The following is a 16,320-nucleotide window of genomic DNA, read 5'->3' as shown; positions in this document are numbered from 1 at the left end:
TCCATCCATCTATCCACCATCCTTCCATCCATCCATCCATCCATCTGTACGTCTATCCACCATCCTTCCATCCATCCATCCATCCATCCAACCAGCCAGCAAGCCATTTACCCCTCCAGGATCTGAGAGTCTATAAGAAGCTACACACTAGGCTCAGAACTAGGAATATGAGGTGAGTAAGATGTAAGGTGCCCATTCTCAAGAACCATGGTAAGAAATCTGTAAGATAGTGATTGATGCTCTCTCTGATGAGATTTATAACAGCCCAGGCTTTTTAAATTTCAAGGAATTACCCATCTAATCATTAATTAAGTAGAAGCTGGATGACCCACTATCAAGTGGAAGGAATCCCTGCATTGGCAAGGCGGAGGGTGAACCAGGGGAATCCTGCCTTTAGTGAGAGACTCTACTGTTGTGGATCAGGTTCTTTGCTTTGGGCTGTGCTAAGTCACCTGCCATTGGGATCTTACAGTTTATGAGGAATAGAATAGAGGAAACAATGACACACAGTGGCAGTGTGAACTCTGGGGCAGGCTTGGGATGGATGGATGGGTAGATTAACTGGTGAGTGAGTGGCTGGCTGCCTGGCTGGCTGGATGAATGGGTGGGTGGGTAGATGGGTAGTAGAAGGATGGATGGATGGATAGATGGGTATATGAGTGGATGGATGGATGGACGATGGATGGTGGACAGATGAATATTAGAAGGATGGATGGGTGAGTGGGTGGGTGGGTGGATGGGTGGATGGATGGATGGAAGGTGGTGGGTAATGAGTGTGTAGATGGTTGGATGGATGGGTGGATGGATGGATGGAAGGTGGTGGGTAATGAGTGTGTAGATGGTTGGATGGATGGGTGGATGGATGGATGGATGGGTATGTGGATGGATGAGTGGGTGGGGATATATATTGGATGGATGATGTATGGGTGGATGGAAGGATGGTGAATGAATGGATGGATGGTGGATGGATGGATGTATGGATGGATGGATTTATGGATGGGTGGATGGATATAGACAGATGGATGGTTAATGTCTGGGCTGGGGCAGCTGAGGGAGTCCCATGTGGTGAGAGGTGGGTGTCTAGCAGAGGGCAGGGAGAGATGTCCAACTGGCTCCATCACAGCTAGGTCAGTGGGGCACTAGGTGTCACCTGTGAGATCGGCTTCGGCAGTTACTTTGCTTCTCTGGGTTTCAGAACTTTAGAACTAGGCACCTAAACAAATTCTTGCTTCCAGATTTGGGTTCCATGGGCTTGTCAAGTATCAGAGATCATTTGAGGACTGAATCAGGATTGCCAAGTGTTGTTACTTTTACTATTTCATGAGAGGATAAGACAAGCTTAACTATCATAATTTCAGGAAAGAACATTTAACAGAAAAAAAGGGGTGATTTTTCAGAGTACTTTATATTGAAGAAAGTTCATCTTGCACATTTCACCATGTAGCTAGCAGTTAGCAACCGTTAATTGAGCATTGACTGTGTTTTAAGTGGACAAGAAGGCTGCAGCCTCTGTTCTGGAGCTGACCTTCCTGTGGGGAGGTCCCCTTGGGGGGCTGTTTCACCAGGGACCAACAGGCCACCCTGCCTTGACTCTGGCAAATCCTTTTATTGGGGCTGAGAGAACCGGCTCAGGCAGGAGGAGGGGCACTCCTCTTTGCCCGCTGCTATCACAGGTTCTGCAGGCCCCTTCAGCCCAAGCATGCAGAGGCTCAGAGTGGGTCAGCCACAGACCCTGGGCTGCACAGTAGTGAGTGCTGAGCCCAGACGGGGTGGAGGGAGAGGCTCCTGCACCCCCAGTAAGGCTCCTGCACCAGGCCGTTTCGGTGGCTGCAGCCTCGAGGTGGCTGGGCCCACCTGTCCTCTCCTGGGGGAAGGCTGTGGGAGCTTACACTGGATGAGAGGATATGGACACTCATATATGCTCTTGTGATGAGACTATTAGCCCGAGGGGGCACTGGGAGGGCTTTTCTAAGAAACAAATGTGACCTCTGGCAGCAGAAGGTCCCGGAAGGGGGCTGTGGCTCAGATGTGACCACTGATGGATGAGGTGAAGCTTCTGGAACATTCTGTGTCTGCCTGGGTGGACCCCTCAGGAAGCACTGCAGAGAGGATGGCCTGGGGGCTGCCCCAGCACCAGTCACTCCAGTCAGTGTATCAGTGCAGACACCTATGGGCCCCGGGCCATAGTTCTTGGAAGGACACCTATTTCTCTAAAGGGTCCCCAGGTTATTCTGATGAAACCCTGGGCTGAGCCCACAGGCTCTATTATACCCTAGGGCTCCAGGACTCACAAATTCACCCCCTCCTCAAGATGGTGGCCAGACCCAGCATGTGTCCCTGTGGAGGGAGGCCCCCAAATGGCACCCAGCCAGGAGAAGGGAGGGAGCATGGGGAAGGGGGAGGGGATTTCTGATACCACCTCCTTAACAGGGATGTGCAGGGGCCTAGCATGGAGGGTTCTGATACTTGCCCATCAGAGGAACGTCAGTGGGGGGGGGGGGTGGTGGTGCTAATAACAGGGGCTTTGACGCTTTCCCCCCATCAGAGGGACATGGGGGGCTAAAAACAAGGGCTCTGACACCTCCCCCATCAGAAGCACATGGGAGGGCTGATATGGGGGATCTCTGACATCCCCCATCAGAGGGACTTGAGGGGGCCAAAATGGAGGTCTATGACACCTCCCCCATCAGAGGGGCTTGGGGGGCTGATATGGGGGGCTCTGACACCTCCCTCATCAGAAGCACATGAGGGGGCTGATATGGGGGATTTCTGACATCCCCCCTTCCTGCATGTGCGGCAGACATTCTGTCTGGCCCCCACATGAAGCCTGGCTCCTGATTGCCAGCCTTGGGGACTTAGGGGTCTGTCTCCTGTCAGATGGCTGCAGGGAGGGACCTGGGCCCAGGGCAGGGTAGGTATGAGTGCCCCTGAGAGCTACAGGGCCTATCAGAACTTTTCTTGGCTGACCAGACGCAGAGGAAGGGCCCTCCCTCAGGTGAGCTCACTTCCCTAAGACCCTTTGGGACACTGGGCTGTGTTTCTCCCCTGGGCAGGGCTGACCTTGAGGCAAGACCCCCAAAGCACCAAGGTTAGTGCTGCTCACATGTGTGCAGAGGAGTGCAGCGGGGGTGGGGGGAGGGCTCTCCTGTCTCTATGGAGCCCCCCAGGACACTGCCTGCAACCACAGTGGCCCTGGCCAGGGCAGGGGTTCCCAGTCCTCAGCCCCAGCACTCGACCACCTTGCAAGGAGGCTCCCTGAGCACACCCCGCTGCGGCTTCCCTCCCACCAGGTGTGTGGGGTGAACCCCCATTCTACATAACAGCACTGCCCAGCCTGCACCCACCATGAATCCTCCCGATGCTCTGGATGAGGAGAGCACATCCCTTGTGGTATCTATGGTGCCCACAGCTGATGGGCCTTCCCAGAGCCTAGGATGGGGGTACCCAGCCTCGGTGAGGGCCTGGAGCATCTGGGAGAACATGGGGTGCATGTGGCACCCCCAGCATAAACAAGGTGCAGGCCTTACTGAGCTCTCTCCCTCTCTGGGGCCTCCCAGGGCCCTGCCCACCTGGCAGGTGAGGCCCGGGGGAGGGGAGGACACAGAAGGGCAGGTCAGGGTACCCTGCCCCTTTCCTGCCACGCCTGAGCGGGGGCACAGGCCAGCAGACGCTCCCGTCTCCCTCCCTCTGGCCAGCGCGGGCCCCCAAGACTCCCCCAGAGCACTGAGTGCGCTGGCGCCTCCTCCGCCCACCGACGCTCCAGCACCAGGAGGGGACTGCGGCTCCGCGGGGCCGCCAGACGGTCGGGAGGCCTGCCAGAGCCCCGGGCCAGCAGGTGCGCCCCTCCGACGACGCCCACCGGCCTTGGCCCGCGGGAGGGGGTGTCGCGAAGGCAGCCGCACAAAGGAGGGGGCACCTGAGAGCGGAATGTGCCCGCGCCCCACCGCGGCCGCGGCCCCTGACACCGCCCGGCCGGCAGCGCGGCCGGCGTCCCGATTACCTGCTGGGGCTAATGAATCTGGCTTTGTGAGCCACTGTCACGCCGCGTTAGGCCCACAATGGCCCGCGATATTTTATATGAATTTCCCCCTCGTCGGCGATTAGGCCATAGCCAGCCAGTCATAGCAACCGGGAGGTATGCGCGGCCGAGGGGCCGGCGGCGCGAGGGGAGCGCGCTATTCACACGCTTTAACACAGCGCTCCGAGGGCGTGTGAATCGCCCGCAGCATTGCTCTCTGCCTTGTGCTTAATCTTGTCCTCGTCGTGGGGACATTGTGTTCCGAGCCTGGCGCGGCGGGGCGTCGCCGGGGTCTCTCCTGGACCCTCTACGCGCCCCCGCTGCGCAGAGTTAATGATATACAGGGGAGGCCGCGGAGACCGGCCGGCTCCCCCCCAGCCACCGCCAACCGAAACACTTTCCGATGCGGGTCAGGGGTCGCAACCTGGATTCGGGACGCGTCTTCCCCCCCCGCCCCCCAGGGGCCTCAGTCTCTTCCCCAGGCCCCTCCTGGGCCCTGCGGCTTGTGCCGGGCCCCGTGCCTGTGCGCTGGCCTGGAAACACAGTGCGCCGATGGACCACCCGCTGGAGCCTGACCGAGGAGGGGGGGAGGGGTTGCTCCGGTTGGGGATGGGGCAGACACATCCCCAGACCCTCAAGGAGACAACAGGAAGGTGGGCATCAGCGGAGGGAGGGCACTGCCCTTGCAGAAAACGTGATGGACACCTGTGGACCCCACCCAGAAGCTCCTAGAGAACTGACCACTCGATCCTGTCAGGGATCAGCCCAGGCGCCCCCAACTCAGCTGCCTAGTGGGTGAGGTCCAGCTGCAGACCCCACAGTAGGGTCAGTCCACCTCTGCATGGGCAGTGAAATTCCCTCCCCATGTACTGCTGGGGACATCTGCTCCCTGATGCAGAGGAGCAGGCCTAGCTCGCCTGTGGCCCTGACACCCCAGGGGAGCCGGGGAGTGCGGCCCCAGGGCACCGGGGCTCTGAGTGAGTGGATATGCAAGCTGGGGCTCGGGGTCCTGGCTGCACCATGCCTGTGCACTGCAGTGCTGGGGTGCTGATGGGACAGGCATCAAGGCCCCTGAGCCCCTTTCTCTGCAAAGTCACATGCTACCCGAAAGCCCACGGGCCTGGACCTGAGCCACTGTGGCCACCGAGATCCCCCAGGGGCCCGTCCTGGCTGGGCCTCCTTCAGACTGGCAGCCAGCCTGTGTGCTGGGGCACCGAGCCCTGGGATGGCCCCCTCACCTCCTTGGGGGTCAAGAGGAGGTGTTGGCCAGCTCTCTGAGGAGAGCTGGTCCTTCAGGTGCCTGGGGGCCTGCCTGGAGGCACAGATAGCTGCCATGCACTCGACATTCTTCACATGCTTTCTGCCCCAGGACACAAGTCCCTCTGGGGTGAGCAGAGGGCGGTTCTGCCCAGCCTGGGCTCACTTCGAGTGCCCAAGCCCAGGTTCTGTGCAGGCAGCTTTTGGGGGCCCGGCCGGCCCACCCGGCCCCCAGCCCTGCATGCACACACGTGCTCACACACACATGCACATGCTCGCACACGTCCACACAGGGCCCGGCCCCTCTCCTCAGCTGGCTGGGCGGTGTTAAGCCCTGTTCAAGAGGCCGCCTCAGCAGGGGTGGCCAGGCGCCCCGTGGACCCCGCCACAAAGACTGGGTGACCTCTGACACGATTAGGGTCGCCCTGACCCTAATCCAATCAGATTGATTACCGCAGGCGCGGTCAGGCAGGCAGGCTGGGGCCTCCACAATGGCCTCCCAGAGCTGGCCTCTCTCTGGGGCACCTGGCAGCTCCTTCCTTGAGGGCCATTCAGCTCTGTGGCCACAATGAATTCCGCCATTTCTCAGCCCCGTGGAGGGCAAGGGGGAGAGGGGGCTTTCTATTTCCATCAAAGCCAAGTGGTGAGGGCCTGGGGGCTGAGACAATTTTCCTGCAGCAGAAATGGAGGAAGGGTGGAGGCAGAAGGGGCAGACGGGAGGGGGCAGGAGAGCAGAGGGCAGAGAAAGGAGCATGGACATGGGCAGGAAACATGGGGGTCACGGGGGAGTGGATGTGGGCAGTGGATAGAGGTGGGCACAAGGAGGGGACATGGGGAGAGGATATGGGGACGGGACGTGGGAGACATAGGTATAAGTGGACATTTTATAGGAGAGGTGACAGGACACAGGCTTTCAAGAAAGCAAGGGGGTACAGGTGAGGATGGGGCTCCCTGGGGCTAAAGCCCAGAAGCCGGGGGCTTGTGTGGTTCTTGGGTCCCTGCTCCCTGGGCACTGGGGGGCCTGCTCTCCCCTGGAGAGAGCTCTGCTGTCATCCCAGACCCCTGGCAGGTATTCTTAGCACCCTGCAGCCCCCTCCACAGGCTAGGGTGTCCTCAGGAGTCCTGGCCTGGCCCTGCACCACTCCTCAGTGTCCTCACTTGTGACCAGAGCCGCCATTCACCAGATAAGGGTTGGATTCAAGTCTTCCTTCCATGTGCGAACACTTAGCATGCCCCTAGAAAGCACTGTAAACATGCCCCTTTTCTCCAGCTCAGGTAACACCTCCTCTGGGAAGCCCACCCAACCACTCAGCACTTCCTTCTGTAGCACCAACTGTGTGCTTGGCACTGCCCCAGTGTCTTCCCTGCTTGCGTGCTGCGTGGGCATCTGCTGTGTGTGACGGGGGACCCACGGTGTACTGAGAGCACCCCGCAGTGCCTGGTGCTTGTCCTGGGACCGTGATGGTGGGGACGGAGTCAGGAAACGTGGAGCAGCTGTGGGGGCCTGGGCAGAGGGTGAAGGAGGAAATGGAGCTGAAGACCATGAGGATGGAGCCGAGCCGCTTTCAGACTGCAGGGAGCAGGGAGCAGTGAGGACAAGGTGCACAGGCAGGTCTCATGGGCAGGAAAGCCTGTGTGTAGTGGCAGTCCAAAGGGGTGGGGAGTGGATAAGTCCCAAGGAGAGGGCTGGGGAGGAGGTGGTGGTAATGCAGGGCAGAGCAGCGGGGAATGGGTGCAGGGGCCAAGGACCCTCAGAGGCCACCCTGCCTGAGGAGTTTGCAGGCATGTCTGAGCATGACCAGCGGGTTGTGGGTTTGCCCTGAAATGATGTAACCTGATGTATGCACATGTCTGAAAGGGATAGAGCTCGTGGCCAGGGAGAGTGATGCTGCATCCCAGAGGAATGACGGCTTACCCCAGGGATCTCCCAGGCAGGTCCATGTATCGCGGGGGGCAGTGGGGGCAGTGATGCTGTGTCCAAGCAGAATGACGGCTTACCCCAGGGGTCTACCAGGCAGGTCCATGTATCGCTGGGGGTGGGGGGGCATGGAAACGGGCCAGGATCCTTGGATCACATGGGTGCTCCCAAGGCATCCTCACTTCCTCTCTGCCTGCCCCCTTAAACCCACCATCCCCAACTTGTCCCAGGAGGGGACTCCCTCCCAGGCTTCCAGGCCCTGGAGCTCTGTGCAGATCAGGTACATCCAACTCCTTGCTCTCCACAGTGAAAGGCAGGCCCAACCGAGCCATGAGCTGACAGATTTTTAAAACTTCTTGATAATAGATCACTATGTGATTTTTGTCACACATAACTCAGGAAAAATTCAGAGAATCGAGAGATGCATCATAGCAAAACTCTCCTGTGTTACCTATTCTTTTGTGTGAATGAGGAACCTCACACCTGGATCTTTAACATTTAAGAACAGGTTGCCCAGTGGTGAAAGACGGAAAGCTGCCCCTGAGATCAGGAGGAAATTGGGGTGCTCATTCTGCTCGCTGCCGCCCCACATTGTTCTGGAGGCTCCAGCCAGGGCTAGGAGCAAGAAAAAGAAATAAAGCGTATCCAGATTGGGGGGAGGAAGGAAAACTGTTCCTGTTACTAAATGGTATGGAAACCCTATGGAATGCATAACACCTCTATCAGAACGGATAGACCATCAACAACATTACAGAACATGAGGTTGATGTTGGAAACCAATCATCCCTTTCCATGCACAGCCACAAATAACCCAAAGGTGAAATTAAGAAAACGTTTCCACTTACAACAGCATCAAAAAGAGTAAAATACTTTGGAATAAATGAAACAGAATAACTGTAAGGTTTGTGTGCTGAAAACTGCCCCATGTCCCTGAAAGAAACTGAAGGAGGCCTAAGTATATGGAGAGACATTCCATGTTCATGGATTGTCTTAACATCAAAATGGCAATACTCCCCAGAGCGATCTGCAGAGTCAACCAAATCCTTAAAAATTCGAGGTGTTTTCTTTTTCTTTTTTGCAGAAATTGACAAGCTGATCCTGAAATCCATACAGAATGATAAGGGGTCCTGGATAATTGAGCAGTCTTGAAAAAGCAGAGCAAAGTTGGTGGACTCACACTGCTTTCTAACCATATGACAGAACCAGCAGAGAACAGACATGTAGACCATGGGGTAGAATAGAGGCCAGAAGTCAACCTAAACTTCCTTCTCTGGCCTTCTGGTGGGGTCTGACCCAGCCTCACACTGCCTTCCTCCACCACCCAGGGGGTAGCTTCTCCAGGTAGGTCAGGCTCCTCTCTTCTTCCTGACATTCTTTCTCACCTGGGCAGCTGGAACCATCCGGGGGGTGTCTAGGGACCTGCTGGACACGCCTTCTCAGGCCACAACACCCCTGGCCACAGGACACCATAGGACCTGTGTGGGTGGCAACCACACCACACATGTGTGCTTACACATGCACACACACATACATGTACATACTCACGCACACATAGGCACACCCACCCACCACACATGCCCCCACATGGCTGATGCGCCACAGTGTCCTGTGACCCTGACTCCTCCCACACATGGCAGCAGCTGTCCCTATGGGGATGACCATGTAATTACCCCAACCAGCAGTTCTGTGAAGTCAGCTGAGTGGCAATTAGTCTCCCATTTTATAGACAGGGACGCTGACACTCCAGGAAGTCAGTTGACTCACCAGTCAAGGTCACATGGTGTGATCCCCCTCCCCTACATGGCCCCTGGGCATGGCCACAGCCACTTGAAGTCCTGGAGCCTCAGGCCCTTGAACAAATGCCATCCAGCACAACCAACCCTCCATGAATGTTGGGTTGCACTCTCAGGAAACCCTTCAGCTCTCCATGCACACCAGTGGTCCCAGGGCTCAAATGTCTCTTGTCCTGCCTTCCTCGGCATACCAGAGGCAGCTTCACTGGTGGATGTTCTCCCTAGGGGACCTCAACATGCCACTGAGGGATGGGGTCTGTGCCCCCTATCTTAGAACCCAGGTGGGCCTTTGTAACTGTCTTGGACAACAGAATGGAGTGCTGCATGGCCTCTGAGGCCAGTTATCAAAAGGTGGTATGGAGTCACATCAGCAAAATGGCAGAGTGAGAAGCTCCCAGGGCCCAACCCTCCAGAGAAACATGGAAAAAAGTGAAGCAAAAACTGTCAGAGCCAATGTCATCAGAGCCCTGAAAAGGGGTTCAAGGTGGTTAGCAACCAGGCAAATGCTGACTCCAGGAAAAGGTATCTCTGAAAAGGTTACACAGCCTGCCACCCTCAGCAAAGAGAGGTCTTAAGATGGCCAAATGCACTGATCCCACGTAGGTGGATGGTTCCAGAGGGAGGAGAGTAGATGTTCTCTGGAAGAATTTGTCTGATTTGACCTGTCTGGGGGTTCCCTGAAAAACTGATGCCCACCTCAGAACTCTCTTGGGGTGTAACAGTGGTTAAGCAAGGGGTATTCCTGGAAAACACTGAAAATGAAATGAACAAGCTGCTGCCTGTGAAGCAAAAAATTATAGTTGGGGCCAACAATAGACATACTGTTCGCCTGGGGGGAAAGGTGGGGGAGAGCTGCTTTGGGGAGTGAAGGGTTTGCAAATCTCCTGTGGACCAGGAGACCTAAAGCCCACGTGCAAACCAAGGGCAGAATGCATACTCAAGAGAGACCTTCAGCTTCCACCTGTGCTGATCTGCTCAGTGCATGCAGGAAGCGAAGGCTAAGGCAGAGCAGTGAGCAGACTAGCTGAGGTTGAAGGCCTGCACAACACAGCCAATCTGCAGAGACCAGAGGAGTATTCTTTCTTCGCTTTGTTTCCCTTTTTATTTCCTCCAAGAAAAGGAAATTTTTGCCAAACCACAAGCTAAAGAAGAGTCGGTAATGAAACAAACTAGTACAACCCACAATAAGGACACTGAACTCTGTGGAGGGGAAATAATTTGATCTCCTGAGTGACCATTTACGATAATCACAAGGTACAGATTCCAACAAAAAGTTTCAAGGCATGCAAAGATACAAGGAAGTACAGGTCCTTCACAGGAAAAAGGAAGTTAACAGAGGGTATCTCAAGGAAGCACAAATATTGGATATAGTGGACAAAGACTCTGAATCAACTATCCTAAGTCTGCTCAAAAGGATAAAAGAAATCAGGAGAACACGGTCTCAACAAAGAGAGAATTTCAGTAAATAGATAGAAATTACAAAAGCAATGAAATAGAAATTGTGGGGCTGACAAGCATGATAACTGAAACAGAATATTTTCTAGAGGTTTTCAACAGCGCAGCTGAGCCGGCAAAAGAAAGAATCAGTGACCCTGAAGATAATTCAATTGCAATAATGCAGTCTGAGGAACAGAATGAAATAAGAATGAAGAAAAATGAACAGACCCGTGGGACACCATCAAATGTAGCAACAAACACCACATTGTGGGAGTCCCAAGAGAGGACAGAGAGAAAGGGGCAGAAAGAATATTTGAAGAAGCAATGGCCAAAATGCTTCAAATTTGATAAGGAACTTGAATCAATATATCCAGGAAGTTCAACAAATTTCAACTTGGATAAACATAGAGATCCACACTGATACATATTTTAATTAGCTATCAAAAGACAGGGATAAAGAAAATCTTTAAGCAGCAAGAGAGAAGCATCTCATTGTGTACAAAGAGTCCTCCATGAGATTAATAACCAATTTCTCATCAGAAACCAGAGTCAGAAGGCAGTGGGATGATATATTTAAGGTACTGAAGGAAAACAGTGTCAACCAAGAATTCTATATCTGGCAAGACTATTCTTCAAAAATGAAAGATTAACCTAGATGAAATGGATACATTCTTAGACACACACAAATACCAGAACTGACTCAAGAAGAAATAGAACATCTGAACATACCTAAATAACAAGTAATAAGATCAAATCAATAATTTAAAACATCCCAAAAAAGCAAAGCTTCACTTGTGGACTCTATCAATTAAAGAAGAATCAATCAACACCAATCCTTCTCAAGCTCTTACAAAAAATAGAAGAGGAGGGAACACTTCCTAACTCATTCTCTGAGTCCAGTGTTGCCCTAATACCAAAGCCAGACAAAGACACTACAGGGAAAGAGAACTACAGACCAATGCCCCTTGTACATATTGATGCAGAAATCCTCAACAAAATACTTGCAAACCAAATCCTCCAGCATGTTAAAAGGATTATTGACCATGACCAATGGGGATTTATCCCAAGAATGCAAGGGTGCTTCAGTGTAGAAAAATCAACCAATAATAACACATCACACTAAGAGAATGAAGGAACAAAACCGCATGGGCATCTTAATTGGAGCAGAAAAAGCATTTGATATAATCCAACACCCTTTCATGATATGAAAACGCAACAGATGAGGAATGGAAGTGAATTTCCTCAACCTGATAAAAGGAAGTTATGGAAAATCCACAGCTAACCTCTTACTCGATGGTGAAAGACTTAAGTGCTTCTCCCTAAGATCAGGAATGAGACAAGCTTGCCCGCTGTCATCACTGCTACATGACATAGTGTGGCAGTGCTGGACAGAGCAATTAGGCAAGAAGAAGAAATCAAAGGTATACAAATCAGACAGAAAAAAGTAAAACTGTCACCATTAATAAGTGATATAATCCTATATATAGAAAATCCTAGGGGTGCCTGGGTGGCTCAGTCGGTTAAGCGTCCATCCTCAGCTCAGGTCATGATCTTGTGGTCCATGGGTTTTGAGCCTTGGGTTGGGCTCTGTGCTGACAGCTCAGAGCCTGGATTCTGCTTTGGATTCTGTGTCTCACACTTCCTCTCTCTCTCTCTCTCTCTCAAAAATAAACGTTAAAAAAAAAAAGACAATCTAAGGAACCTACAAAAAACCTCTCAGAGCTACAAGACAAATGAAGCAAAGTTGCAAGATATAGGATCAAAACACAAAAATTAGTTATATTTCTATATAGTAGCAATGAACAATCCAAAAAGGAAATTAAGAGAATAATTACAATTACAATTACATCAAAAAAGATAAAATACTTAGGAATGCATTAATGAGGGAGGTACAAGACTTGTACACCAAAAACTACAAATTGTTGCTGGAAGAAACCAAGGAAGACCTAAATACACAGGAAGGCATCCCATGTTCATGGATCAGAAGGCTTAACATTGTTAGAATGACAATACTCTCCCAAATAACCTCCAGACTGAATGTATTGCCCATCAAAATCCCCAAAACCTTTTTCACAGACATGGAGAAGCTAATCCTAAAATTCATATGGAATTGCAAGGCACCCAATTGCCAAAACAATTTTGTAAAAGAAAAACAGACTGGATGATTTGTACTTCCTGACTTCAAAACACACCACAAAGGTAAATCCATGAAAATAGTGTGGAACTAGCAAAAGGGGAGTTGTATAGACCAAAGGAATGGAATTGAGAGTCCAGAAATAAATCCACACATCCGTGGTCAATTGATTTTTGATGGGGGGCCAAGACCATTCAATGGGGAAAAAAATAATCTGTTCAACAACTGATGGGGCTGGAGTAACTGGATTTCCACATGCAAAAGAATAAAGCTGGACCCCTACCTCACACCACACACAAACATTTACTCATTATAGATCAAAGATTAAATATAAGAGATGAAACTATAAAACTCTTAGAAGAAAATACAGGTGTAAATGTTTGTAACCTTAGATTAGGCAATGCTTACTTTGATATGACATTTCAATAGATAAGTTGGACTTCACCAAAATTTAAAACTATTGTGCATTACAGGACACGGTTACAACAATGAAAGGACAACCTATACAACTGGGAAAAGATTTGCAGATCATAGATCTGATAAGAATCCATTGTCTAGAATATATAAAGAGCTCTGAGAACCCAACAACAAAAAGACAAGCACTCCAATTAAAAATTGGGCAAAGAACTTGAGTAGGAATTCCCCAAAGAAGACATACCGATGACCCACAAGCCCATGAAAAGATGCTCAACATCATTAGGCATTGGGGACACGCAAAGAAAAACCACAATGAGATACCACTTTGCACCCACTGGGATTGCTGAAGGGAAGACACAGAATAACAAGGGTGGTAAGGATGTGGAACTGGAACCCTCGTGCACTGCTGGTGGGAACGTGAGATGGTGCAGCCCCTGTGGAAAACAGTGTGGTGTTTCCCCCAGAACTTACACAGAACAATTCCATGCCTGAGAATACATGCAAAAGATTCAAAAACAGGTATTTAAACAGATACTTGTACAAAAATGTTCACAGCAGCGCTGTTCACAAAAGCCAAAAGGTAGAAATCACCCAAATGTGCATCAGTGACCAATGCATAATAAAATGTGGTCTATCTGCACAGAGAGCTATTACTCACCCCTAACAAGGCCTAAAGTGCTGACACACGCAGTGTGGACGAATCTTGAAAACATTATGCTGAGTGAAAGGCACCTCTCTCCCTCCCCACCTGTCTGTGGGGCCCAGCCACCATATTGCAGAGGCCACTTTTGGGTGTTGTTGCTGAGCATAGCCTCAGCTGCCAGACGTGTCCCAGACCAGGGACCAGCTGAGATGCAGCACTGTTGACCTCTGATTTGCAGGTGTCGGGACATATGGCACATGGTTATTACTGCATAAACCATTATGTTTGGTGAAAATTTGCTCTTCCCCAAAAGTTAACCAACACCCAACCCTCATCTTCTTCTCCTTCCCGGCCCCAGGACCCAGGATAACTCCCTCGGTGTGCCTCTGTGGCCCCCAACCTCTCCTCCCCTCCCTATGTTTTATTGTTTTAATACAAATTTTGTTATTTTCTCTCCAAGACCCCCCTGAAGGCCTGGCTTCTGTGGGAAGCCTGCGATGGTTAATCTCATCCTCCTGAGACCATACAATTTGCCTTGGGGAAGGGGAAGCAGGACGGATCTCTGCATTACCCTACTCCTTTTGGAGCTGCAGGAGCCCCCTAAGAGGCTGAGGTCTGCAGGGCACTGCCCGCCCGCCGGAGCCGCCGCTCCTATGCTGAGCACAGGGGAGACACTGAGGTGGGTCAGGGCAGAGCGGCTCCTGGCACTGAAGGGGAGCTGCAAGGACCTACCACGTCCACCTGAAGGCCAAGATGGGGGCCCGCGTACCTTTGTCCAGCACGGGGCCGAAGATGGCCAGGCTGTTGTTGACGGTGGTGCAGTTCCAGCGGCGGCCGCGGAACTGGTGCTGGCACTCCTGAATGCTTATCTTGATGCCCTCTGCCACGCTGGGCATGATCTCCACGTAGTTCCGGCAGAACCGCAGCTGCTTGGGCACCAGGCCCGGGATGCTGGCACACAGGATGGGCTGAGTGCCCAGGGATGAGTACTGGGACCCGATGGCCAAGGACCTGGGGAGGAGGGGAGGAGGCCTGATCAGTGGTGCAGCCGCCCTGCCTGCGCTCCTCAGTGCGCACGCGGCCATTCTGCATGAAGGAAGAGCGTCTGCACCCTGTACCTGGATGGTACCAAACATCGTCCAGATGTGCATGAGGCGCGGTGGGAAAGCAACCAAGGAAACGGAGAGTGCAAGCCTGCCTGGTGCTCTGCACAAGTATAGGGGCTGTTCTGTCAGGGTGGGGGTAGCAGGGCAGCAGAGCTTTGGAAACGCGGGGAGCACAGTGTGCGACAGGTCAACCCCAGGGGGCTGCCCAGAGGAGGGGGTGCCGGCGGCCAGACAGGGCACAGCAGCGGCTGATCCTTGGGGTGAAAATCACCCTGCACTCACGCCCGCGTGACAGCTGCTCTTGGTTATTTACCCAACAGACAGAAGGCCATGTGCCCTCCATGCCACGTGCCCACGGACATTCACAGCGCTGTGATTAGGATGGAGCCACTTGAGTCTGCACCCACAGGGCGCAAGGGTGAACAGCTGCTGCTCACTCCCTCTCGGAAATGCAGCCCAGCATGCTTCTGACAGGTAGCAGGTGCCAAGGGGACACCTGGCTCGGCCAGTGTGTGCCTGCACCTCCGACTGTGGCCGTGGCCATGAGCAGTCGTAGATGAGGACATAAACCAGGGCTGCGGTTCCTCCTGAATTCCTGTGGGAGTACCCCCCTGAGCGGAGGTGCAGAGGGAATGTCTCGGGGATGGTTCCCACTCACTGTGCACCTATGAAATTTAAGTTAAGTTGAACAACAAAAGAGAGAATTTTGGCTTTCCAATCCCACCAGCTGCACACAGCTGTGGCTACCGAACTGGACGGTCAGATAAGGGACATTTTGGTCCCTGTGGAAAGTTCTATCAGACAGCACCGGCCTGGGGCGATGGAAGTGCTCTGTGTTGGTTACACACGCGTTTATGTCTCGAGGCTGACTAAACCATGTCTGTTTTACTGTATGGACTTGCATCTTGATTTCAAAGAAAGAACTGTCAGGTCCTTTTGGGGGCAGAGCAGAAAGAGCTTCTACAATTGTATGGGTGACAAGTTGAAACACCTGCCTGGACCCGTGGGGGACGCTGGATCCCACCACCTGTGGACACGTCGGCCCAGTCCTGTGGGGAACACTGGATCCCGCCACCTGTATACTCCTCGGCCCAGTGCCCCAGGCGATCCTGCTGCCTGTTCACGGTCTCCCACGTGCTCTCCACCCCCACCTCGGGAGCCCATCTCTCTGCTTCCTCTGGGCTGCTGGGTATGCTGCGTCCCACGCCTGGAATGAAGATCTAGAGCAGCTCCTGGCCTGGCAGGGAGGCCCCTGCTTATCTGGTAATTTACTCTGGTGGGCTCCCGGCGGGAAGGCCTGACTCTCCTTTGTTTGGAGGGGGAGACGCCTCAGCTGAATCCCCAGAGGCTCTTCTTGTTTGCGTCGTGGGGGGGGGGGGAACCCAGCACCCAGAGAGAAGGCAGGTGGGAGGCTTCTGTATGTCTGAGCCGTCCACATCCCTGCATGATGACACGGATGTTCCAGATGTCCTACGTGGAGTCTAACCCGGTTCCAACCAGCTGTGGTGAGAGCCATAGGAAGCAGGGACTCTGTCAGAGAAACAATCCTCCCCCCTGGAAAGACTCTGGAAATACACAGCAGATCCTCCCGCCCGCC

The 16,320-nt window shown here is 52.9% G+C and overlaps 1 protein-coding gene across 1 annotated transcript in view; it reads right to left on the bottom strand.

The window, feature by feature from the left end:
- WNT3A (Wnt family member 3A) overlaps nt 1-16,320 on the bottom strand; it is a 40,986-nt gene that overhangs the window by 11,863 nt on the left and 12,803 nt on the right. The window contains exon 2 of the mRNA XM_040454408.1: nt 14,387-14,628. Within this exon, the coding sequence (XP_040310342.1) occupies nt 14,387-14,628 (242 nt within the window). The remainder of the gene's footprint in view (nt 1-14,386; nt 14,629-16,320) is intronic.

This window comes from Herpailurus yagouaroundi, unplaced genomic scaffold (assembly GCF_014898765.1).
Source record: "Herpailurus yagouaroundi ecotype Mexico unplaced genomic scaffold, PumYag 212, whole genome shotgun sequence".
Taxonomy (NCBI): Eukaryota; Metazoa; Chordata; class Mammalia; order Carnivora; family Felidae; genus Herpailurus; species Herpailurus yagouaroundi.
Note: the sequence above shows the minus strand (reverse complement) of the source record. Positions and strands in the feature narration are given on the sequence as shown.